We start from the raw sequence: 26,284 nt of genomic DNA, 5'->3' as shown, positions 1-26,284 counted from the left end.
TCTACTTTTTCTTCTGCATGGAGTTTCAGGGGTAAATGTTTTTTCAGGCCCAACGGGAAGCTTTTTAAGAGGGAATTTTCTGTAACTGTTAGAGCCTTAGGTGAATTTTATTTTTAATTTTAACTTAAGTCAATTGGCAGTCATCAGTCATACAAACTGTTTGGTTTCTCTCTTTCTCAATGTTTTAAACTACTTAGCTATATCATATTATAAGCAGTCATTTCTATAGTAGCCTTTTTAGCATTATTTTGTGCATATTAAGATGCATGCACTTTGGCATGAAGGTTCAGATTTCTTTACTTTGATGATGGGACAACAATGGCTTAATCCTGACAAAGAATATCAGATCTTTTGGTTGTGAAGCAGCTGCATTTTTTTTCTGACTGTCCTAAGTTTAAATTGAATTAGATCAGCAAAATCTTAAACTTGGTCACATACAGACCTGTGTTTGTACAAGTTCTTTGTGGGTTCTCAGTAGCAGTTACAGAATCTTACCAGTAGGTGTTGCATGCAGTGTTTTGGTGTTAGAGTTGTAAATCATTTATCAAAGCCATTGATGATAAAGTATGACAAATCAGTTCATTCCCTCATAAAAGACTAAATACACACTCACTTCACACTCTAGTAATTGTGCTTTATATATACATGCACAGTGGGTTCAGAAAGTATTGAGACCGTTCTGTTACACATTTGTATTATAGCTTAAATTAAACTTCTTTTTTTTGCCATCAGTCTAAAATAACCCATAATGTCAAAGTGAAAAGTTTTTTGCTGAAATATTAGAAATCAAACACTGAAATCTTAAGTAAGCGCCTTGGCAGAAGCCCCTTTGGTGGCAATCACAGCTTCGAGTCATCTTTGGGAAGTCTCCACAAGCTTTGCACGCCTGCCATTGTCCCATTCTACTTCGCAGATCCTCTCAAGCTCAGTCAGAATGGATGAGGAGTGTCTGAACTGCCATCTTCAGGTATCTCCAAAGATGTTCTATAGGGTTCAGATCTGGGCTTTGGCTAGGCCAGTCAAGAAGATTCAGAGACTTGTCTCAGACACTCAAGTGATGTTTTGGTTGTACGCTTCAGGTTGTTGTCTTGCTGAAAGGTGAAACTTTGCTCTGGACTGATATCATGTGCTCTCTAGAGCAGGTTTGTCTTCAAGGATCTCTGTATTTTGGCTGCCTTCATTCTTCCCTTAGATTATTCTCTAAATTCAGACCAGTGTCCCTGTCCCTGCATGCTGCCAGCACCATGCTTCACCATAGCATGATGAGCAGTAGCTGGTTTTGCCATCATTGTGGGACCTTATACACACAGGTGTGTGGCTTTCGAAATCATGTCCAGTCCGTTGAATTTGCCGCAAGTTTAAACCAAACAGGATGTGCCTTAGCTCAGTTAGACTGATGAATCACATGAAACACTATTTTATTTAAAGTTTCTCCTGAAGAAGATGCTGAGAGACGATGAAGCGCGCGCGCGCGTCACCAGGAGCAACCGATCCGGCCAGCGCACGCGCGCGCGGGAGCGAAAGCAGGCCATTGATTGGTCAGACGCGGGGAGGAGAGAGAGAGAGTGTGTGAGTGAGTGTATAATTTATTATGAGACGCGGTTCATCTTCAGCTCATCCTGTACGACCATCCGTTCAGCGTCGCGTGAGTATTAAACGCTTACAGAGTTGTGTGTGTTTACAGAGTTGTGTGTGTGTGTGTGCTTACAGAGCTGTGTGTGTGCGCTTACAGAGTTGTGTGTGTGCTTACAGAGCTGTGTGTGTGCGCTTACAGAGTTGTGTGTGTGTTTACAGAGTTGTGTGTGTGTTTACAGAGTTGTGTGTAGGTGTACAGAGTTGTGTGTGTGTATTTACAGAGTTGTGTGTGTGTGTTTACAGAGTTGTGTGTAGGTTTACAGAGTTGTGTGTGTGTGTTTACAGAGTTGTGTGTGTATTTCCAGAGTTGTGTGTGTAGGTTTACAGAGTTGTGTGTGTGTAGGTTTACAGAGTTGTGTGTAGGTTTACAGAGTTGTGTGTGTGTGCTTACAGAGTTGCGTGTGCGTTTACAGAGTTGTGTGTAGGTTTACAGAGTTGTGTGTATGTTTACAGAGTTGTGTGTAGGTTTACAGAGTTGTGTGTGTAGGTTTACAGAGTTGTGTGTGTGTGTTTACAGAGTTCTGTGTGTAGGTTTACAGAGTTGTGTGTGTGTAGGTTTACAGAGTTGTGTGTGTAGGTTTACAGAGTTGTGTGTGTAGGTTTACAGAGTTCTGTGTGTAGGTTTACAGAGTTGTGTGTGTGTATGCTTACAGAGTTGTGTGTGTGTAGGTTTACAGAGTTGTGTGTGTGTAGGTTTACAGAGTTGTGTGTATGCTTACAGAGTTGTGTGTGTAGGTTTACAGAGTTGTGTGTGTAGGTTTACAGAGTTGTGTGTATGCTTACAGAGTTGTGTGTGTGTAGGTTTACAGAGTTGTGTGTGTGTAGGTTTACAGAGTTGTGTGTGTGCTGTTTTCTTGGGTGTCAGAATAACTCCTGAGCTTGTATAAACTTTATAAAGCGCTCGAATCTAGAGCTGATCACTGATAAAGCGATGATTTATTCCTGACACATTTCTGTCCCTCACTTGAATGAAACGCGACCCTGAGACACACAGCTGTGTTGATTTATCCATGATGAGGTCTCAGCTTCACTACAGTGCAGTTTGTGTGTGTTATTCTAGAACAGATAGAAACTGATAAGAGGCTAAAGTGTAAGTTTCCAGCTCTGGTGCTGTTCATTGGAGCATTTTCCCTGCTCTAACACACCTGATTTAATAATCATGAGCTGAAGTGTGTATCAGAGCACAGAAGAGTCTGCAGTGGGGAGGACAGGAGAGAGAGATCTCCAGGACCAGGGCTGGAAACCTTCTGTGACCAACTGATGATTATGAACTGATTGCAGTGTGCAGAAGTGAATTAAACTATTAGTGTACACTGTGATTATTCATCTATTGACTACTGACTGTTTTTTCATACGGATGTGGAACCTTTTATACTTATAATAGGCAGAAAAACAGATTATGTATAATTAAGTAATAAGTTTATGTATAATTAAGTTATTAAGGACATGTCTTGTGGGTTCTAACTTTACAGTTTAGGTTAGGCCTATGTTTACTGTTAGCGTGGTAAAATAATTAGAAGACTATAAGTGTTAGCTACCAGTTAATAAAGAGTGAATTTCAAAATCAAAGTGATTAAAATAAAGATTACAGTAATGCAAATATACTGCTGGGCAAAAAAAAAAAAAAAAAAAAAGGCCAAGCCCAAAATGGCAAAATATTATAATAATATTATCATTTTCTGACCAATTATTTGTTGTTGAGAACATTAAAAGTTTAATATTGCCCCCCCCCCTTTTTTTTTTTGCCCAGGAGTGTAATACACATAGTGGATTACATTTTGTGTGTCTGTGTGTACTGCATCTCTGTACTATACTGTACCTCTGTGATGATTTAATGATTTAAATGATTTTAAAAACAATTAAAGAAAGGAAACAGGACTGATTCAATAAATGTAGGGATTTAATCAATATCACAGGAGAACAGAAAAGTCTTGATTTAAACATGCCTGAAATTTGGACACCTCTGAGATCTTCTGGTACCAAAATCTGAATGATTGTCGTTGTATTTACTTCTGATTCTGATTTACTAAAACCTGACAGATCCGTATTGATCTAAGAGGCCTGTGTGGGGTTTTACACGTCCGGTGTGTCAGTGCTGATATACCATTTAATGCTTTATAAACAACTAGTGAGACTTTAAGGTGGATCCTGTGTGAGGAGGTGAGAATTACAGTGATGTGCTCATGTCTCGTTGTCCTGGTTAATGTTCTCACTGTCTGACGACCAGTAAGGAGAGCGTTACAGTAATCCCTGCAGCCGGCTGGACATGAAGCCCTGAATATGATTATTTAAAACTCTGAACTCGCCTTTAGGCTTAAGATAAACAAATATTTATCTTGATGTTGGTTAGTAAAGTTAAGATCCGAGTATATTTGAAATTTTTAGATTTCAGACTTGATTTGTGATTTTGAGACTTGAGGCTGAGGTAAACACTCGCCTTTTAACGAACTCTTGTTTTTACCAAAGAGAAATATTTTTGTCATTAGTGGGAAATTTTGGATCAGAGAGTCGTTAATATGCTTTATGCATTACACAATAAATCTACAGGACTGTCAGTCTTCATCAGATGAGAACACTATGTAAATGTGAAATTATGAATTCATACTGACTTAAACTGTGTGACTATTTTTACATCCTGTCACATGACTGTATAAAAGACATAGCGCAGTATGTCAGAGTGAATGTGACATCACATTTAATGTTTGCTTTTTTCAACAAATACTTTTAATCTTAAATAAGCAATAAGCCACTGTGTGTCCTGTTACAGTAAAATACTGTAACTACTATAGTAAAAATATATAGTACAAAATATTATTATACTGGTCTGGGTGCATTAAGATAAAATAAGGAAAAATACGGTAAATATTGAATTAAAAAGGTACACAAAATATATTGTGAATACAGCACAGATCAAGGTTGAGGAAAATGTAGATTCTTATCAGTTTAATGATTCTGTGGGTGTGTTTCAGCTGCTGTGAGTCACAGTGAAGCTGAGAGTGAGATGTAGACTCTTCACCTTTCCACAATGCACATGAACAATCTGCTGAACCGCTGGAGTGAGTAACACATTTCTATGTTTCACCTCCTTTATTCTCACCATTGTTTAGGCCGTAGGCTGTTTCTGTGTATTTCAGCATTCTGTATTTAAGAAGGGTTTTTCAGGTTGTAGACTGCTCAACCAGTAAAACAAAAAATGCAGCTCATCCAAATCATCGGGAAACCACCAGCCACCTCAAAACAATTACCTGCAGTTTTAAAAGTAATGTACTAACCACCCTATACTTGAAAATCACCTCACTTTAAAAATATCATGTTGGTTACTCACCCATCTCTCTGGTTACTCACTAGAGTTATCACTATATTAATGGGAAGAACAGTGTTGCTTTTGAAACATCAGTGAAAGAATATCTTGTTCCAAAGTGGAGAGCTTTAGTCTCATACTGGGTTCCACATTGAGCTGCTTCTTTTTTGTTTTCCATGTTCACACTGAGCTGTAGGCCTATTTTCATATACAGGAAGTAAATCGTTCACAGGCTAACGCTCAGCCTCTGGTCTTTCTGTCATGTTGCCACGAGGATTTTCAACTTCACCTTCCATTCCCTACACTTTGCTTGTTTTCTGGGGCCTCATTCGACTTTTAAATTGTTTCCTGTCTTAAGCCACAGAGCCATCATCTTTCCAGACTGTTATTTTAATTATTGATTTATAGAAATAGACTGCTGCTGTTAGAGCTACCAGTAACTCGGCATGAGCATCACATGTGAGAGCTGACTAATGTTAACACAGTGAATTCATCAAATAATTAATCAAGTCGTTTAAATAAATTAAGTGTTGGTGAGCTATTTCTGAACAGTAATTTTGTTATTTATTTAGTTCTGTTTTTTTAATCAATCAAGCAGATTGAGCCATGGACCACTTGGAATCTTTTATGGTCCACTAGGACCACAGTTTGAGAAGCACTGAAATAGACCACTGTGTGTTTATTATGCTGATTATTAAAAATATAATGAAAAAAATCACTTCATGCTTTAAAAGATGAACTCAAGAGGTGTGGCCTTTGTGTTTCACTTCTGGTGAAATAAGTGTGACATCTGTGTCTGTGTATCCCAGTGAAGGAGGTGTGGCTTCTGTACCTGTCAGTCTCAGTGAAGGAGATGCAACCTCTATCTGTCCATCTTATTGAAGGAGGTGTGGCCTCTGTATCTGTCAGTCTCAGTGAAGGAGGTGTGGCCTCTGTATCTGTCAGTCTCAGTGAAGGAGGTGTGATCTCTGTATCTGTCAGTCTCAGTGAAGGAGGTGTGGCCTCTGTATCTGTCAGTCTCAGTGAAGGAGGTGTGGCCTCTTTATCTGTCCATATTATTGAAGGAGGTGTGGCCTCTGTGTCTGTCTTATTGAAGGAGGTGTGGCCTCTGTATCTGTCTGTCTCAGTGAAGGAGGTGTGGCCTCTGTGTCTGTCTGTCTCAGTGAAGGAGGTGTGGCCTCTGTATCTGTCAGTCTCAGTGAAGGAGGTGTGGCCTCTGTATCTGTCAGTCTTAGTGAAGGAGGTGTGATCTCTGTATCTGTCAGTCTCAGTGAAGGAGGTGTGGCCTCTGTATCTGTCAGTCTCAGTGAAGGAGGCGTGGCCTCTTTATCTGTCCATATTATTGAAGGAGGTGTGGCCTCTGTGTCTGTCTTATTGAAGGAGGTGTGGCCTCTGTGTCTGTCTGTCTCAGTGAAGGAGGTGTGGCCTCTGTGTCTGTCTGTCTCAGTGAAGGAGGTGTGGCCTCTGTATCTGTCAGTCTCAGTGAAGGAGGTGTGGCCTCTGTATCTGTCAGTCTTAGTGAAGGAGGTGTGATCTCTGTATCTGTCAGTCTCAGTGAAGGAGGTGTGGCCTCTGTATCTGTCAGTCTCAGTGAAGGAGGCGTGGCCTCTTTATCTGTCCATATTATTGAAGGAGGTGTGGCCTCTGTGTCTGTCTTATTGAAGGAGGTGTGGCCTCTGTGTCTGTCTGTCTCAGTGAAGGAGGTGTGGCCTCTGTGTCTGTCTGTCTCAGTGAAGGAGGTGTGGCCTCTGTATCTGTCAGTCTCAGTGAAGGAGGTGTGGCCTCTGTATCTGTCAGTCTTAGTGAAGGAGGTGTGATCTCTGTATCTGTCAGTCTCAGTGAAGGAGGTGTGGCCTCTGTATCTGTCAGTCTCAGTGAAGGAGGCGTGGCCTCTTTATCTGTCCATATTATTGAAGGAGGTGTGGCCTCTGTGTCTGTCTTATTGAAGGAGGTGTGGCCTCTGTGTCTGTCTGTCTCAGTGAAGGAGGTGTGGCCTCTGTATCTGTCAGTCTCAACGATGGCTAAATTGGCTGTCTTTTGTTTGGGATCTGTCCTCAGGTGAGCCGACAAACCACTGAGTGACAGTAAATAAAATCAGTGTCATAGTTAAAAATTATGATATCTTCTTTTTAGTTAAACTGCTGCTCAGTGAGACAGGAAGTGAAATACAGCTCAGCGTTTTTTAGCACTCCTGTCACACAGTGTATATTGACCGTTTCAGTCTGAGGATCTGTGTCTGTGCTTTGTAGATGAGATCACGGGGATATCTGATGTGGACCTGTCCCCTGAGCCCAGCAGCCCCACCCTCCTCAGTGAGTGTGCAGAGACATACTGCCAGGCTGAGCGCCGGAGCCGCCTGCATACCTGTGTCTGCAAACTGCACTTATGGGAGGATTTCAGCACCGAGCTCATAGGGAGTGGCTTCTTCTCTAAAGTCTACAAGGTACAAATACACAGACACCACTTTACCATTTTATAACCTGTAACACCTTTTTTTCTCTAATTAACCAGCATTGTGACTGTATGATCACCCCTGTGATGTCAGAGTGACGCACAACTAGGGCTGGGTAATTTTTGAAAATCTTCCATTCATAAAATGTTCTACTGACCTGTAGAAGTGTTTGACTGGGATTTTGTATGCTGCAAGTAAACAATTTTTGTAACAATTTGTAATAATAAAAAAAAAACAATGGTAATATCAGTTTAACTTTTTTTTTCATTGTTATATTGAGAGCTATAACACAAACTCTTTGAAACTGATTATAAAGCATTAACATTTTAAATCTAAATACATTTTAAAAAAATAAAATTTGGGCTGCTTTCATTAAGACAAAAATAGTCAATACAGGATTATGGTTAATTTTTAATTTTTAAAGCGAAGATTTCAAAATCTTGTATTCAAATATAATAAAGATCACAGTCTAAAACTGGCTCTTTATTATATCTGTGTATATACAATAAAGAGCAAGTTTTAGGTCTTTATATTTGAATAGAAGAGATTTCTTTGTGCTGGTGTATTTGAACTTTCCCCTCTTACGTGTACTATTATGTCAAAAATCTGTCATTATGGTCAATGATGTAAAGGTGAGAGATCAGCAGGAGAGGTTGTTGTTGTGTTTTTATTCCTCGTGTGTCTCAGGACAGTCGTTTTGGCTTTGGTCTCTGAATGCATCATGGAGCTGGTTAAGCCCGAAAACAGCAAGTTTATGAAGATAATAATGCGCTTCAGTCACCTCAGCGTGTTATTTCACTACAATGAGGGCTCGATGATGTCATGCAGTGGTATAACACATGTGATGCACAAGCAGAACATACCACTACACATGCTCATTTATTCACACAATTATCATTATTTCATCTCTCCTCATTCCAGCAAGACCTCAGACACTCCGATTAACTTCAGTCAGTCTACAATAAACATCACAGCGCCATTATCAAGGCCGAATCCATATGACAGCACGTCTGTAACACTAACATTTGGATTTGAATTTTGCTGATGTGAATTTGTATGCTTTATTTATGTTATGAAATCAAATTTAATTTAAATTGTTTCAGAATTTTAATTTGTATGTTAGGCTCACCAAATTCAACCTGAAATTGTTATTTTTTTTAATAATCAGATACAATTTTTGGCACCAGAACAAAATGCAAATTTGGTTTATCTGATTTAAATTTATGTTTTTATTTATATAGCAGTATATACAGTATGTAAGTAGTTCATTCTTTTCTATTTCAGCCAATCAGCAGTGAGGAAATGACTGGCCTCCAAAATGCTAACTCTAAATTTGAGCAACTGAATTTCATTTAATTTTGTGCATCTGTTTAGATTTAACTTGAATTCAATTCAACCCCAAACTCTAATGAACAGTTTTATAATTAAAATGTTAACGTTTGCTGTGTGAAGAAATTACAGACATTATATTAACTAAACTAGACTAAGGTCCGGTTTTAGAGAAGAATGGAAAAAAAGCCTACTAATTTATTGTTACTTCTATAATTACTTATTATTTTCCTTTAGTTTTTCCTCTAGTTCTTCAATAAATCTTTCACCATCTGTCACCATATTTACCAAAAATTTTCACACAAACATGACTTGTCATATTCACCTCTTCAGAAGTCAAAATCCTCTCTGTATTTTATTTCACTGCTCTGTGTCTGTGCTCAGTTTCCTCCTTTTGTTAACACGCAAGCTCTCGGATGTAAGTAAGAGTAAAAATGGTGATGAACAGACTTCACACACTTCCACTGTAACTATTTTTACAACACAAGCCAAGAAAGCAACAACAACCTGATGACCTTTTATTATTCCCGACATTCCTCACTGAAAGGTCAAAGAGTTTTAAGAGAAGGAGCTTCTGTTTAACAAGCAAGTTTACATCTGAACTGTGTGTATATTTATTGTCTGTTTGTGTATGTGTCTGTCAAACTGTATGTGTGTGTCTGTGTGTGTGTGGTTGCAGAAATTTACTGTATATTCTAATGTATTTTAATATAGCTAACTATATTAATGTTGACATTTTGTTTTGAAATAATTTGAAATAATTTCAGATGTTCAAAAGTGAAAAGTAGATCTTAGAGAAATAAAAAAAAAAAAAATGAATAGGCTTAAAAAGGATTAAGAACCAGCTCATTCACAGGGAAGATCCACATAAATGAATTATTGGAAAGTCTTCAGGACAGAGCGGTTTATAACATGACAAGCTGCATTTTTTAAAATTAATTTCAAGAGAGAGAAGAAAGAGAGGCTGGTCAAGGGCCGACTGTTTACACCTGCTATAACGTAGATAATAACAAGAAGTAACTTGTTTTGTGGAGGTTCGACAACATTAAATGTAACTATAAATGAATAAAAAGTATTGTGTCATTCTTTAATAAATAAAAATTGTAATCATTGGTTAATTGCTGTGGTATAAAGAGGAATAAAATACTTGGACATGCTGTTAGGAATAGGAAAATAATCAACTTCAGGGTGGTAACAGTAACTCAGTTGGGCTGCATCACACCACCCCATCACTGATTAGTTATCTAACAGCATGCCCCCAAGTGTTTAATTCATCATATATCTTACTTATTAGTTATTTATTGAGAGTAAGTAATTGCTTAATGAGAAACAGGCAGACAGAAAGAACCTTATAAAGCCAAACAGTACTTGAGTTCACAGAATAATAAGGTGCTAATTGTGTTTGACAGCTCTTCAAATATCTACTTTATAAATGGCTCAGAATTTTGACATTGTAAATTTAAAGTAACTGTGAAGTGAAGTCTTTGGTGAGATGTAAATGTAGACTGTAGTATTAGAGTTTTCCTAGCTGGAAATTTACAGTATTTACAATATCAGAACTGCGCTTCAGCTAGACTAAAGCTTATTAATACTCAGGTGATGAATTCTTCTTTCTGGACTCTCACTACTGGCTGATACTCAGAGCTCTGATATCATACAGTATGAAAAGTGGAGCAAGACACTCAATGCATCACACACTCTATAGTTTCTCAGAGTTATTGCTGTTGAACAGGTGATGCACAACACCACGATGAAGGTGATGGTGGTGAAGGTTTATAAGAACGATGTGGATCAGGATAGCATCATGAAGGAAATCAGCCTCCTGCAGAAGCTCTCACACCCCAATGTGGTGAGGTGAGTCAACAAGCAGATGATATGTTCAGGGTAGCAGTTTTTTCTTTGTAGTTACAAAGTGTTTTTCTGCCTTAATTAATGCACTTAACTATATTAACCTAGCTTTCACTGGCAGCTGCTGATGAATTCATGATTTGTGCTCATCTGATCATCATCAGGATCTGCTCGCCTGATTGTGTGTGTGGAGAACTGTCTCAACACTGTGACCCCTGTGGAATTTCAGTTTTAACCTAAATGCAACAGTTATGGCAAAACTAAACTTTCCACAGTGTCCCTTTACCCCGAATTCTGTATTAGATCTTGGACCAGCTGAGACGTGTTTGGTGCATGAGGTTTTACCTTGTAACTCCAGTCCTAAACTAAAAAAAAAAAAAAAAAAAAAAAAACTTTAATCACTAGAGAGCAAATATCAAGCTTCGGTTTAACTCCTCAGTGTTCACACTGTCGCTAACATTAGTTGCATGACCTAAAATCTTTTTTTAGTGTTGCATGACTTTAACACTGCGAGGAATAAAAAAAGGTTTTGTATCTTTTCTGAAGGTATCTGGGGATTTGTGTCAGAGAGGATAAACTGTACCCGATCCTCGAGGTGCGTTTCATTCATTTATAATCTAAAAACTTACACATAACAATATTCTCTATAATAATATACAATAGTCTGGAAGCTATTTATAAATTATTTTCATGCTACAGTGTGTAACATGTGGGATTTAACGGGAAAGTTAGGAACCATGTGCAAAATATTTATTTGACCCAAAATTCTGCAAGCCAAAACTCTTAAACTCTTAAAAGACAGTCCAGGGTCAAACAGAAAAGGCACATCAACATCCAAATCCAAACCTGAGTTTACAAAATGTAGTTAATATTCAGGCAGAGGTCAGAGCACAGGAAATACACAGAATATCAAAACTGGACAAACATGACAGAACCTGTTCATTTAGGACAGACAGGATACAGATGTCTAGGGTGGACACTTTGAAATACTTTTAATAATTAGAGGTGTAAGTGTGTTAAGATGTGTATGTGTATCACTACATAACACATTCATCCAAAAATGACAAAAATCTGTGGATGTGAAAACTTAAATAAATAATCACTTAAGATTGCAGGTTTTAAGTAATTTTCTTGCTTTTAAAGAAATGAAAAACATATAAAGGCTTGGCTGGGTTTCTCTGTCAAGATTTGTGTGTATATATATGTGTGTGTGTGTGTATACGCAGTATGTAAACGGAGGCTGTCTGGAGGAGCTCTTGGCGAGGAGTGACATTACGCTATGTTGGAGGGAGAAGGTGGAACTGGCCTGTGACATTTGCAGAGGAATGACCTACCTCCACTCCAGGAACATCTACCATAGAGACCTGAACTCCAAGGTCAGAGCACAGAGATGCTGCAGACACACAAAACGACACACCCACACAACCCTATGTCCACACTAGCAGGTGAAAAGTCACTCCTATTGCTTGTCACTTGTGAGTGTACTTGTACTGTCCAGCATTCTTGCTTAGTTCAGATGAGAAACAGTAGCAGCTATATAGAAATGTATATATGTTAAATAATAAAATAATAACTAATCAGTATGAAAATTGGTTGTCTGATTTCCATGCTTCATGCTAGGATTTGTACCAGCTTTGTTGACAGAGCAAACAGCAAACTAATTGTACTACCTAGGTACACTGACTAGAGGCACCAATGATCTCTGCTACTTCCTTCCAAGCTTTAATTTTTCTTTGTAATGTCTCTGTACACATTTAATGAGAGGTTGTATATGACAGGATAAAATGTGATTATAAGTTTTTCTTCCACTTTTGCATATCAAATAAGCTCTAATTTACATGTACATTGAGATAAATTGTGCATGTAAATAGTAGTGTGTTGTGTCACTCTGTGCACATTAATGTCAGTTTTTTTAAGCTATAAAGTTCAGAAGCTGGTGGTTTGGAGACACATTTTAAATACTGGTGCTGGTTCGTAGACAGGTTTTACTGTCTCTGGTTGCCAGGATGCAGCGACCATTATTACACACCTCTGTTTATGAGAGACATGGAAATGTGCAGTCCATTATAATGCTAATGCCGGGCTCCCATACAAAACATTTCACCGTCCATAAAGTCAGGAGCATTACTTGTTAACGTCACATGAAACATGTTTAGAAATCCATCTGTTTTGTTTCTGTTTGCATGATAAACTCCTTCCACAAAAATGGCATAGGGCAAGAAAAAGGCATAGAAACAACTGACATTTTTATGCTCATTTAAAAAAAACAAGATAGGAATACAGAATTCAGCCGACAATAACCACCCCCTATTCAAGCATAAGATACAATAAGTAAGGAATAAAACACCACAGGGCATACTGTTACAGTACAATAATAATCCAATCAGTAGTTGATTATTTTCCTCTAACAGCACATCCCCTTGTTCTGAATGACAGGATCTACTTTTGTGCCTTTGTCCAGGAGGGAACAATCTTCCTGAATCAGTGCAGCAACTTCTGTGGTCTAAGATTGATAAATCCTTGAGCCCCTATAAAGATGGGGGCTCATGACAGAGTAGTTCCTCTGCAACAAGGTCATTAGGGGGTCCTGATAGGTCAGTTAAAGATCTACTCGGATCAATAACCACGAGTCCACAAGTCCAAAGTCAGCATATGAGCGATATCTGGTCTGGTGCTGCTGATGCTGTTAGGAGATGGAGGGAGTAACTTCTGGCCTATTATTTGTTTTAGCTCTGATTGTTGGAGGGAAAAGGAGTGGAGCACAACTCCATACCCACCCAACTCCATTAGCAGTGGTTCAGCTGAATGGGCAACTCAGTGGATGTTTAGTCGGCAGTAGGGCAAGGGAGGGAAGAACATGTGTGAGCCATGTAGTGATAATAGCTCCAAGCGTGAGCTTGGGTGAGCCGTAAGCAAGATAGCAAACAAGAGCCTAGCTACCTTGGACACCACAAAGTGTAAGCTAACAAGCTAGGTCAGGAGTAGCAATTCTAGCTAGCAGTCCACAGCCAATGCTTCGACAGAAAAAGGACTGGATACAGTCACCAATCTGTAAGGAAAGACAGAAGAGAAACTGAAGCTAAAAACAGTGTCTATTACAGCTTTGGAGAACAGAAAAATCCGTAGAATGAAAATAATAATGTATTGGAATGAGCAAATTAATATAAACCTGTGATTTGCAGCTGTACTGCTGTCAGAGCTGCTGTTATAGGAAACTGTGGTGTGAGAAAAGATAAGTAACTCTAACATACAAGGTCGTGTGCAGTTCATTAGCTTGCTTGTTGTTGTTCCAGGTTCAGATTTCACCACGGTGCCGGACAACAGCTCTGCACGGAGATGCGTCAGTGTGTATTTTATTATTTAAACATGCAGGATGGATTCTGTTTCTGTCCCTGTTCGAAGTGGAAACAAACTTCTTTCTCTCTAAGCCTCCATTAGTTTTGCTTTGGATCAACAAGGCTAAAACGTAGAAGCAAACTTCACACACTGAAGAAGGGAACACTGTGGCTCAGTTGTTCTTGTGAAACTCTAGTTGTATATTATTGTCTGTGAGTATGGACAGGATGGGACAGAGACAGAACTTTTGACAGAGAGAAGGGGTGTCTGTCTACCTGTCTGTTTAACATGTTGGTGATGAAAGTTTTCCAGTATCAGATGAATAATTGACAGCTGGAGTGAGTTCAGGATGATCACAGGATGAGGAAGGAAACATCACTTCCATCTGGTGGTGATTCAGTGGTTTTGCACATATCAGCCTAATGACACAGATATACTGTAGGTAGAGAAAGAAATACATAATGTCTGTCTGTCCATCTGTCTAGTTCATCATAAAATTGTAATACTGGACAGAGCAAAACGTCACACTGCTGTTTCTATCCTGTCTGTGTGTCACTGTGTGAAATCTGAACTCGTGTTTGCAGAACTGTCTGATCCGAGTGACAGCACAAGGCAGAGAGGCAGTGGTGACAGATTTCGGTCTTGCCCGGGAGGTGGTGGAGCTTCCTGTTAACAGTCCTGACAGGAAGATGTCCTTGGTGGGTTCTGCATTCTGGATGGCCCCTGAGATGCTGAGAGGGGAACCGTATGACCGCAAGGTTTACACACCTTACAATTTAATTGGCCTTACAGTGTGCAGTGTGTGTGTGTGTGTGTGTGTGTGTGTGTATGTGTGTATGTATGTGTGGGTGGGGGTGAACCTAATACAGACTGATATGATAATTACCAAAGGGCACTTATGATGGTAAATCTATGGTACTTGTCATTGACAGATTTGTCTCAGTGAGAAAATGAGAATGTAAATCGAGGCAGAAATCCCACTCCTGTGACTAATGTGAGCTAGTTTAGTAGCAGTTAGTTAACCATCTTGCCATGTGCTAATGTACTAACAGTACAGTACAATAGAGCACAGTAGCAGACACAAGTCATAGAACTGAATTCTGATTGGTCAACAGTGGATGACTGACAGATCAGACAGATCCTGATCAGATTCTTTTCCTCAGTGTAGCCTGTATGATACTGTTGCTTAAGGCTTAAAAATCTAACCATCGAAGCATTTACTTTCTTTCTTTCTTTGCTGATGTTTGTTTGTTTCTTTCCATACACCATAGAGGTGTAAAATAATGGACACTTCCAGAAGTGATATTAGTTTTAAGCAATGTTTCATTAAAACAATTTTTCCTATACCTGAATGATGTACATCACATTTGATTGAAGTTATATCCCATGTATCTTTTGATGGAAAAAATGAGCTGTCCTCACTGTCCTTCTTGTCAGTGTACAGTGTATCTGTCTCATGATGCTGGGATTAAAAGTCCGACGCACTCAATGTCATACCAACCCTCTATCTGACCAATCACAGGTGGATGTTTTCTCCTTTGGGATCATGCTGTGTGAGATTCTGGCTAGAATTCCTGCTGACCCGGAGGTTCTGCCTAGAACACAGGTAAAAAGCCAGCATACACTCAAACACACTCAAACACTCTCTCTCTCTCTCTCTCTCTCTCTCTCTCTCTCTCTCTCTCTCTCTCTCACACACACACACACACACAACACACACACACGCAGTAATACATAGTTTACTTATTTAAAGATATATTGTAAATATCTGTGTCTCCCGCTCCAGGACTTTGGTCTGGATGTGGAGGCGTTCAGTGAGCTGGTACTGGGATGTCCACAGAAAGTTCTGGAGCTCTCAGCCAACTGCTGTCAGGTGAGCAGGAGAGACGATATAGAGAGATGGTACAGTCAGATTGCATGGAGAGATGGTACAGTATACAGTCAGAGAGATGGTACAGAGAAATGGCATGGAGAGACGGTACAGAGAGACGGTACATTAGACAGAACAGAGAGACAGTACAGTAGACAGTACAGAGAGAAGGTACAGAGAGACAGTACAGTAGACAGTATAGAGAGATGATACAGTAGACAGCACAGAGAAATGGTACAGAGAGACAGTACAGAGAGACAGTACAGTCGGTTGATACAATGAGATGGCAGAGAGGTGGCAGTATGGAGAGATGGTACAGTGAGGCAGTACAGAGGGATGGTGCAACGAGACAGTACAGAGAGATGGTGCAACGAGACAGTAGAGAGATGGTACAGTGAGACGGTATAGAGAGATTGTACAGTGAAACGGTACGGCGCATCAGTTCAGTGAGACGATACGTTGAGACAGTATGGAGAGACAGTACAGAAAGACAGCACAGAGAGACAATGGAAAGATTGTACAGAGAGCAGGCTGGAGGATGCATCTCCATGTCACGATCTTGTGATTTCCCTGGACAGCATTCAAATCACAACCATCTTTCTCATTTAACATCGCTAGCCTGACTCGGTCATGTAGGTTTCTCCTTTCCAACATCAGCAGAATCTGGCCTTTCCTGTACACAGACATTTAACACCCCACACACTCTATCACGGCTTGACTGGACTCACCATCCCTCAGGATGCAAGGAAGACATGCATGGGACATGCTGCTTGCACATGCACTTTATGTAGTAATGTGTAGTCTCATGTAGTTCTGTGTTGGTTTATGTAGCACCATGGTCCTGGAGGAACGTTGTTTATTTCACTGTGTACTGTACTAGCTGTATATGGTTGAAATGACACTAAAGCCACTTGACTTGACTCTTTTATGTTGTACTAACCTCCTTCAACAGGGTTTTAGGTTGATGGTATTGTTAGTCCCTAAACTAGTAAACTAGGATGAGGATGTCTATTTGATGGAGACTATGGCCTATTGGCGCTAGTCAAAATGAACATAGTGATAATGGTCCAACAAACAGAAGCTTCTTAGAAGTTTTAGGTTTTAGAGCTAAACTTTTGTGTGTAGAGAGTACAGCAACACTAATGGGGAAAAAAATATTAAACATGAAGCTGCTCAATAAAACTTTATATTTTTTCTGGAAGCAGACAGAATTTAGTTCCGTGCTAAACCAATAAATTGTTCTTTACATTCAGATGGATGCATATCTGAGGCCAACCTTCTCTGACCTACTGGAAAAGCTAGAGGACGTTGCAGAGAGTCTGGAGCCTCCAGACTGTCCTCTGACCTCAGGGTGACCTCTGACCCCAGGCTTACAGACATTACAGACCTGCAGCGATGGACATGACCAGGCTTTTAAGAGTATCTGTGATGTATGGTGACTCTGCAAGTGAGTGTCTGCAGAATGCTTCAGCCTTTATGCCTCGCTTCATTTTTGAGGACTTGTATGTTTCAGAAACTGGACCAAATTTCAAACGGGACCTGCTACCATACACCACTCCTCATGGAGGCTAATCAGGGTTTACTGCAGGAGGCAGGAATTAAAGTTGCAGTGAACCAATTTTTATGTTCATTAGTGGACTGATCTGATTGTGTAGGTGGGTGTGTCCTAGAATATTTCACTTGTTTTGTATGATTCAAACACTAACTTGTGTTTCAAAATAAGCAATATTGAGATCGCTTTGTGAGCTTTCCAAAAAAAAAAAAAAAAAAATCCTCAGATGCCTGTGAGGTGAATTGTAATAAAAACACTGTCAGACCCTTTAACTCTTTACCCCAGCTGAAATGATGTACTTCTTGTAAGTTTCCTCTTTATGGAAAAGAACTGAACTGAGCAGCTCTGCTCCAAATGAAGAAACTAGCGAGATCCATGTTGCATAACTACATTGTGAATCAGTTTTTATAATCTTCTAAAGTGAAATATGAGCAATATGATCCTTCTCTAAAGATTTTCAGTTTAAACGTAATGTTTAGCGTACTCTGTTGTAGTTTGAACTGTGTCCAGGAGGGGGCAGTGTTTTATTTGTTCAGGCCAATTATTAAATATGAGCTGGAAACAACAGGCACTCAGTGATGAAATAACAAGTAAACCATTTCCTCAAAAAGATTCATGGCAGGGTTAGCTTAGCATTTTAACACTGGAAATGTGTAGACTTGGATGTGTGGAGAGCCAATCAGATTGCAACCTTTGAAATCATGAAACTCATGGCCAGAAAAGTGTACAGAAGATATCCTGTATACTGCAGGCAGAACCTCTGAGGCCGTGTGTGTATATATAGATGCATTTAGGCATTAGGTCATTGTGCGTGATCTTGAGACGCGGCTTCCCAATGACTAGTTTCGCTGTGATTACCACCAGGAGGTGCCAGAGTCCACACACACACACACACACACACACACACACACACACACACTCAGAAATCCGGTCCCAACACAGCATTTAGAACTGTGGTTGAATTGAAATCCCACTCAAGTTCAATGTCACTGATTCTTTAGACTGTCGTCTAAGTAATATTGCTGTAAATTTCCTTCTCCAGCCAGAGGCCATCTTTCACTTTCCCAATAATTTACACATCAGTGCCTTTTTGTTGCAGCTACTGTTTCCATGGTAACCAAGACTTTTTCTTGTTCTGAATGCTGTTATTTCACTGTTTATAAAATGTGGGGAAAAAACCATAACCCAGAATGATTTCAGTAACAACCAAGACTAAAGGAAAATTACTGTTAGGACAAAGTTCAGGACCAAGGGTGATACTAAAAAAGTTTTCATTAATAATTGGTTGTTTGTAAGTGTGGAGCAGAAAAGTGATTTTTTTTTCTGGTGTTACTTCCATTCCACGTTTCCATCAGGAGTGTTTTATACACACGTAATCACCGAGAGAAGAAAAGAAGACTATAGAGTTTAACCTAAATGTTAGTCAGGACAGAACTTCATTAATTTGTTTGTCTATTTGACAATTTACACACACACACATTTAATGCACCAAGGTAAACTGGTAGCTATAAACTTCTATTAGTTGTTAGCTACATTGGTCCCTGGAGGACTAGTGGTTAGGCCTTGGCATTCTCACCACCGCGGCCTGGGTTTGATTCCCGGCCAGGGATCCGACCCCAGCCACTGGGGTTGCATATGACAGTGCACGCCCAGTGCCGGTCCCAAGCCCAGATAAAATTGGGAAGGGTTGCATCAGGAAGGGCACCTGACATAAAAACTGTGCCAAATCAAATATGCGGACCAATGAGCTGCTGTGGCAACCCCTAACAGGAGCAGCTGAAAGAAGAACAACAACTTGTTAGCTACATTATCATCATAGCTCCAGTGTAAAACTAAAGAAGCAAACATGTCTTCGCTGATTAACAACATTTGGAGTAAAGGGACTGTGTGGATGTTTGATTTCTCTTTAAACATGTCTTTAAGAAACACAGCTGAAACAACAGGATGTTATTTCTGAAATCAAAATATTTAATAGGTACATATCAAGTATAATACCATGTATAAAATTTGGGATCACAATATGAAGCCATGTTGCTGCTGAGGCAGGTTGTGCGTCATCAGGTAAATGTTTGCCACATCAACAGAACTGATGATGAACATAAACAAGGGATTAAACACTAGAAAAAACAACGGCATGATCAGCGCTCATGAGAATAACACATCAACTGTTTTTATATTGTTTAAAAGTTTTCTCCTTCTTTAGTACGTGCTGTGAAACAACAGACATGGAAGGCAGAAAAGCCAAGCAGCAGAACAGGAACTAGAACTAGAACCAGAGAGAACCAATGAGAGAGAGAGTGAAACTCACAAAAAAAGGAATTTACTAGCATCACCTACTATTGCGGGGGTAATTAAAAATAATATTTTTCCAAGGGGGAAAAAAAAAGGAAAAGCGGTTTGCAAATCACAGTTAGCTGCAGAGACAGTATAGCAGTTCATGAAGCATTTAATCAGTTAACTCATTCAAATAAAAATAAAAGAAAAAACAGAAAAATCACATGCTCTCTCCCTCCACGAACATGACAGATGATTGGAGCAAACATGTGAGTGTGAACAAGAGAAATGGGCTCAAATCCTGGTTTTGCAGTGTCAGGTGTCTCCATGATAACAGGGGCATAGCATAAGTTTCCTTTGATCAGCCAGTTGTAAACTTTTTCCTTTTTATTACAAAATATAACAGTTCTTCAGCATCTGCTAAACTAACCAGCTACATAAATGCAGGACTGCACTAATGCTAGCAAAATAAGTGCTGCTGTTTCATGGCTAATTCTATGCTATTAGGCTACTATACTATGACACTGTATAATTAAAACTAGTATTTTATGTTAAATACTTTGTTGAATCTTAAAAGTAAAAATGATTTTAAAAAAGGCAAGTGGTGATGTCACAAGATTGAGTCTGCAATTGGCTGATCAGATTTAAGTTAAGCTCCACCCTTGATGACCAGGTGATGCCTGTCACTCATTAGGACCATGATGTCGTCCTGACATAATGCTGGACCTGTGACTACAGGTTTAATGCTATTTCACTATAATGTTGACTTTTGCGTTGTGTGTGAGAAAAAAGGACTGAAAAAGTCTTGCTGGAAAACAAAAGACTGAAAGAATTACAGAAGTCCAGGGAGGCTATGCATTAGAACTTTTTTTTTTTTTAGCATGATTTTTAAGATAACAAAAGTCAAAACAACAAAACAAAGTTTTTTTTTTATGTCTGAAGTAATAATGTTATTTTATGAATCACAACTCTATATTCAATTTGTAAATCTGTACTTCTTGTGTTTGATTTGCTTATAAATGTCATGGAATTTTTTGGCCTTAACCCAACCCCCTTTAGCTCTCTGGTGCTGTCCCATTGGCTCTCTTTCTCAAAAACTTTACAGCTGGAAACTTTTAGCTGTCTCCATGTTGCGCAAGTGGATAAATTGTGACTCTTAATTGTGATGTGAATGTAATAAAAGTATAAAATGTTGTAAATAAAAACATGTAACTGTGAAATTGCAATTACAGAGTTTTCTAATATAATATTGAATTTGCAATTCATAAAATGTTTTTTTTTACAGTACATTTCACAAGTAATAAAATAACTCCATACAAATGTTCATATTTTAAAATTATGATAATTATGAATTATTAAAAATGATTAAATTAAAGATCTCAAATGCAATTGATAATGTAACTAGCTGTTAGCATTAGATGTCTTTTAACCAGCTTGCATTAACAAACCTTAACATTTATGTTGAGATGATCTGTACAGAAAAGCAATAATACTGCATAACCTCTCTGGACTTGTGTGAATGAAAACAGCTAGTGGTTTGGTGATGTTGACATAAACAGGGCAAAAATCTGATCTAGATCAGATTTTGAATGGCTCATAATCCCAAAGTGGGGCCTTTAATACAGTTTGTCTTCATTTCCTAAAACTATTCTAACACTTTTATATACTTAATACTTCTGCATTGTACTTGAATGTAGCTTAATCTCGCTAATCAATCAATTACAGACCTGCCAACCCAGAAGAGGAATAATACATAGTCCTCCTGGGTAAAAACTCAATACATTTTCAATATAGTCTTTTCACAAATCACTTGTCTAAGGTGGAAACTGGAGTGCGAGTACATACAGGATTTTTACAGTAAACACCAGGTGCCTGAGGGGAAAAAGCTGCCTTCTGTTTTAGTTAAGATGCAGACAATAGAAAATTTTACATGCACACTTTCCTTCTTCCTATTGTAGGAAAAGGAATGAACAAGTTATGAACAGCAATAGGCTACTTGCATTCAGGGCTGTGATGTATTTCCGTTTTGAAATAGTGTGAGTCTCGCATCTATGGTAGGATTGTTTACATTTGGCAGTACAGCGAGACAGCAATGTCTAACATTTGTGGGTTTTTTTTTTTTTCAATCTTACAATAAAATCATAGTGTTGGGCTAACATTAGCTTGGATGTTTGTTTCTATTAATAGGTATTTTATTTTAATTTACTTTATGTATGATGAAGCATTCAGTCTGATACCTTTCTCCAGCTTACTAACAGGAGCTTTGCAAGTGTTCTTACATATATGATGAACGTCACTGGTGTTAATTTTCAGGAGCTCCTGCAGACACCAGGTATAAAACATTGGCAGTCATTATGGCGGACGAGCCGGAAGCAGAAGTGCCGTTTTAGTTATAATGCGGTGTGTGTGTGTCCAAGTAACCCATTAAGAAGAAAATATAAACTTAAAAACTTATAAACTTATATAAACTTTTCCCCCACGTGCCTGGTAGTTACTATAAAACCCCGTACGTGCAGACTGGTTTATAGAGAGCTGGGCTTAACCACGCTGTTTGAACATGTTTTTGAACACAGTGTTTATAATCACTTTCAAATTATCATCACCATTAATGTGTCATTGTAGTTTGAGTCTGGTTCCTATCAAGGTTTCTTCCTCATGTTGTCTCAGGGAGTTTTTCCTTGCCACATAGCCATTGTCAGAAAGCAGCTTTACTAAAATTTATATCTAGAATTTATATATTTCAGAAAAGCTGCTTTGTGACAATGGTTACGTTTACATGCACATCAAATTCCGTTTAAGCTCTATATTTGGGTTGCGGCCATATTCCGAATACGATGTTAATATGCGCACACTCACCGGAATATTCCTGTATACATGGTTGTTGTGAGTATGCCAAGCTACACATGCGCTTTTCCTTTCCCGCTGTTATTTCCCAGGAGAAGAGTATGCTCAATTATTAGTTTTATTACTTCTTTTTCACACTAACTTAATTAGGACTCTAACACTTCTCACCATCAAAAATGCCTGAAAACACCGCCTAGAAATGGAAAGGGTCGGGTAAGCATCTGTTATTGGATTGTGGCGTTTACATGACTCAATACTAATTCAAATATTGTCAAATTGTGATTAATATCGGAATATTGATGTGCATGTAAACATAGTCAGTGTCCATTGTTAAAAGCTCTATACAAATAAAACTGAATTGAATTACAGTTATGTGTATTATACCTCCTTGTAGGCCTATTTGAATCTTTTTTTTTCAGTCAAAATTTTAGTACTTTTTTTTCCCTAATAAATATAGTTAGATGATGTTTATTTACTTGTGTAATGTTGGAAACGGAACAAACACTGATAGATTTTATTTCACATTAATGAACCCAAAACATTCTCCATTTAGCATGACAGAAAGTGGGGGTGCTGTTTCAGCAGCAAAACTGAGTCTAGACGAACCCAAAGATTACTAACGTGAGATGGTCGAAGGGGGCGGGGCTTCCAGAAAGTCAGTTAATATCGGAGAGTTCAAAACATCTCTGCAACTGTCAATCCTTCCAGATTGATATGATGATTAGCTCATCTGATATTTTTACTGGCGTATTATTGAATGACAGCTAGCATACTCCCAAGTTAGAATGTGTCACTCCTATGCAAAATGCATGAAGGTTGGCAGGTCCGCAATAGAAAAAACTGCATGTCTGCAGGACTGAATTTTAAAAAAATCAACGTAAAAGCGAGAAAAGCTGAGACACCAAGATACACCACTTTTGGGTCCTGATTGGACAGTTTGGGGCGTGAGCTACATTTTTAAGCCAATGCCAATGTTAAAACCTGTAAATCAGCTTTTACTATCGAATGAAATAAACTCCAGTTCAGGCACTGCACTTCACCAAGAACTTTATATTTTATCTGTTGTTCAGTTGGTCAGTCCTTTTCATCTGAAAATTGAATATTGACACAGATCCGGAGTTTACCTGTTTGACAAATTCTCTCTGTAATTATTTCATCCCAAACTCCCACAGACAGTGTTATGTCATCTCTTTACGACTAACTCCTGATACTGAGTCCTGCTGCTCTCAGCCAATCAGAACTCACCGTTTTGGACTTATCTTGTTTGTGGATTTTTCCTAAGTTTAGAAAACTGATTAAATATAAACAGTCCCTGGTAGTAGCAATGTTTCCTTTAACCAAACATTATTAACCCAGCAACAATGAACGTAAGCTAAGCTGCTAGCATTAGTGTGCTGACTGGCTGAGACGGTGTGTTGTAAAATATTACTATATCAATGTAATGAATATTCACAAAAATCACACATGAATGTTTCCAGTTGCCACATGTTGCTAGAAACTTGAACTCACACTTTCCTCATGCTGGCATAGTAGTTAGTAGCATTAGCTTAGTTGCAGGACAGCTAATGTTAGCACAGTAATAGCCTCTGCTGGCTGTTCCATCTGGAATGGAAAATAGCTAGCATCATACAGAGTTTCTTTTGGACTGCCCACACTCAGATGTATTTCCAAACATGTTAAATTTAAATATAATAAACCAACATCCCACTACAGTATTCATTACCTAGTTAGCTTTACATGATTAACAATTAAAACAAAGCAATTAACACTAAACAAAGCAATTAACACTCAAAACTCCTCATTCACGGATGGGATCCATCAACTTATACAACGATATACAAAGAACAAAGATTTTGTCTTGTACGGTTATCATAGCTAGAATTTATTAGCTACAAAGCTAATTATGTGAGAACGTGTTCAGGTTTGTCTAATGATATGAAGAAGAAAATCAGAAATGGCTTTTAGGCTAAACAAATAAAAATTGAGATTTAATGTGGAACACAAAATAAGTAAGAGATAACTAATATCCCATTAGAGCATTAGCTAGCCAGCTAGCTGTAGATGTTTAACTATCTCAAAACAAAGCTAGCTAGCTAACAAGCACATTAACATATCAACAGTAATGTAATTATCATTGGATGTGATTCATAATATTGATAATTTACACTGTTATATGCCAAAAACTGTGATACTGAGTTCTACAGTTATCATACCATGAGGATATTAGCTATCAGGCTAATTACTTGTATGCAGTAACATGCAAGTCTTTTTTCTGACTTAAAGAAGAACATAAGAAGTGTTTTTAGATAAACCAAACCAAGACTCAGATTAAGTGTAAAACATAAAGCAATAAACTGAAGGAGTGAGATATTTTCAGTTAGCTAGCATACAAACAACAAAAATTAACACTAAGATAATCAGATTTTTGGGGGATCTTTCCTCATTTTCAATTTGGCTTAGTCTTCTACCATCTCCCACCCCCCAGGCAGCTCTCCTTTATCACATGACAGCTACCACCCGAGGAGGGTGATGGCAAACACACGCTTTCCTCTGAGACAAGTCAAGCCAGCCGCTGCATCTTTTTGAACTCTTGCTTATGCTGCACACGGCATTGTAACACACTCAGAGGACAGTGCTATCTGCCCTCTTCCATATACGAGCTCACAGACGCTCACGGTTGGCTAGTGTATTCCAGTATATACAACCATCATACAGATACTTTGATACTTTATGCTGTTCGGCTATTATATTATTACATAATGTACGAGCTGTTATACTAATCGCTATGCTAATGCATGCAATATGAGTGAAAAAATTAAGTTGAACAAACTGATTTATTGTGAAACTTTAGAAGTGAAAGATTACAAGCATGAGGGTTAGCTAGCCAGCTAGCTGTAGATATTTAGCCATCTCAAAACAAAAACGCAATCAACCTAATTGTAATTCTTCAAAGTAATTCAGTGTATAGCTAACTAGCTGGATTAACGGATAACAACAGGCTACTGAATTACACGATTGTCATAACTGTAAATTAAATCTATCTGAACATTCCACTCTTACTAAGCACCCCTAACACTGATTCTTTGATGCCGGGTTAGCATTGTTTGGTTAAATTACATCACTTTTGTGAAGATTTGTGAGCCATTTTTTCCCCTGTTAGCAACAGTTAGCACTTGATTAGCATTAGCCATTAGTCCATCCTCAACAGATCCGTTGAATTGAATGAGCCGTCGCTAGTTTTCCACCGTTCCTTTGAAGAGAGTGTATTTGTGTATTTGTGTGTGTGTCCTTCAGTTGAGAGAAGTGTAGGGAGGAATAAACCCCTATGCACAACCAGCAGAGGTTGTGGTCAAGGTGATGACCTGGGTGTCCTTGGGATACAAGTATCAGGCTGGTGGTAATGAAAGAAACACCTACATGAAACATGTGTGTGCATGTATCTGTGTGTGTGTGTGTGTGTGTGTGTATGTGTATGTGTGTGCGGATTGTATGTTATCATGTTGGGTGTAGGAGTTTGTGCACTGATTGTGTGTGTGTGTGTGTTTGTGTGTGTGCGTGTGCGCTTTGTATGTTATCGTATTGGGTGTAGGAGTTAGTGCACTGACTGTATATGTGTGTGTGTGTGTGTGTGTGTGTGTGTAAGTGCCATTGAGCTGGATGGAGATTATTTCTGTCCGTGTCTCCGGTGACGTCTCATCGTCCCTTGCTGTATCCAGGAAAAAACTGATCCAGGAGCTGCTGCAGGTTTTTATTCAGCACCATGACGTAATCTTTCCCCAAATCGTAGCGACATGCCGGGCAGGTGAACACTTCAGCTCGGAACGATCTGTGTAAGCAGGTCTG

The 26,284-nt window shown here is 38.8% G+C and overlaps 2 protein-coding genes across 3 annotated transcripts in view; one reads left to right on the top strand and one right to left on the bottom strand.

Annotated features, from left to right (window-relative positions):
- Positions 1-100: 100 nt before the first annotated feature.
- zgc:113162 (uncharacterized protein LOC553743 homolog) lies at positions 101-19,709 on the top strand. Of its 2 annotated transcripts, none has more exons than XM_026941330.3 (10): positions 101-1,645; positions 4,605-4,691; positions 7,186-7,379; positions 10,450-10,571; positions 11,112-11,160; positions 11,792-11,941; positions 14,486-14,599; positions 15,424-15,507; positions 15,688-15,774; positions 17,025-19,709. In XM_026941330.3, exons 2-10 carry the CDS (start codon positions 4,661-4,663, stop codon positions 17,124-17,126), a joined length of 933 nt encoding a protein of 310 aa, XP_026797131.2. In that variant the 5' UTR covers positions 101-1,645; positions 4,605-4,660; the 3' UTR covers positions 17,127-19,709. The 2 variants fall into 2 exon arrangements, with proteins under 2 accessions (XP_026797131.2, XP_026797130.2); XM_026941329.3 differs by having other exon boundaries at positions 14,486-14,659.
- The window catches only part of LOC113543086 (E3 ubiquitin-protein ligase UHRF2), a 42,166-nt gene continuing 35,152 nt past the window's right edge, over positions 19,271-26,284 (bottom strand). Inside the window, exon 16 of the mRNA XM_026941098.3 lies at positions 19,271-26,281. Coding sequence (XP_026796899.1) covers positions 26,135-26,281 — 147 coding nt within the window. The 3' untranslated portion in view covers positions 19,271-26,134. The remainder of the gene's footprint in view (positions 26,282-26,284) is intronic.

Source organism: Pangasianodon hypophthalmus, chromosome 15 (assembly GCF_027358585.1).
Source record: "Pangasianodon hypophthalmus isolate fPanHyp1 chromosome 15, fPanHyp1.pri, whole genome shotgun sequence".
In the NCBI taxonomy this organism is placed as follows: domain Eukaryota; kingdom Metazoa; phylum Chordata; class Actinopteri; order Siluriformes; family Pangasiidae; genus Pangasianodon; species Pangasianodon hypophthalmus.
The sequence above is the reverse complement of the archived record's forward strand: the minus strand, read 5'-3'. Positions and strand labels throughout refer to the sequence as shown.

What these genes read in the sequence shown, in the direction of transcription:
- zgc:113162 (XM_026941329.3), top strand. Translation starts at nt 4,661, where the DNA reads ATGCACATGAACAATCTGCTGAACCGCTGGA. An exon ending in TCTTCTCTAAAGTCTACAAG is followed by an intron (nt 7,380 to 10,449) that starts GTACAAATACAC and finishes GCTGTTGAACAG; the next exon opens with GTGATGCACAACACCACGAT. An exon ending in TCACACCCCAATGTGGTGAG is followed by an intron (nt 10,572 to 11,111) that starts GTGAGTCAACAA and finishes TCTTTTCTGAAG; the next exon opens with GTATCTGGGGATTTGTGTCA.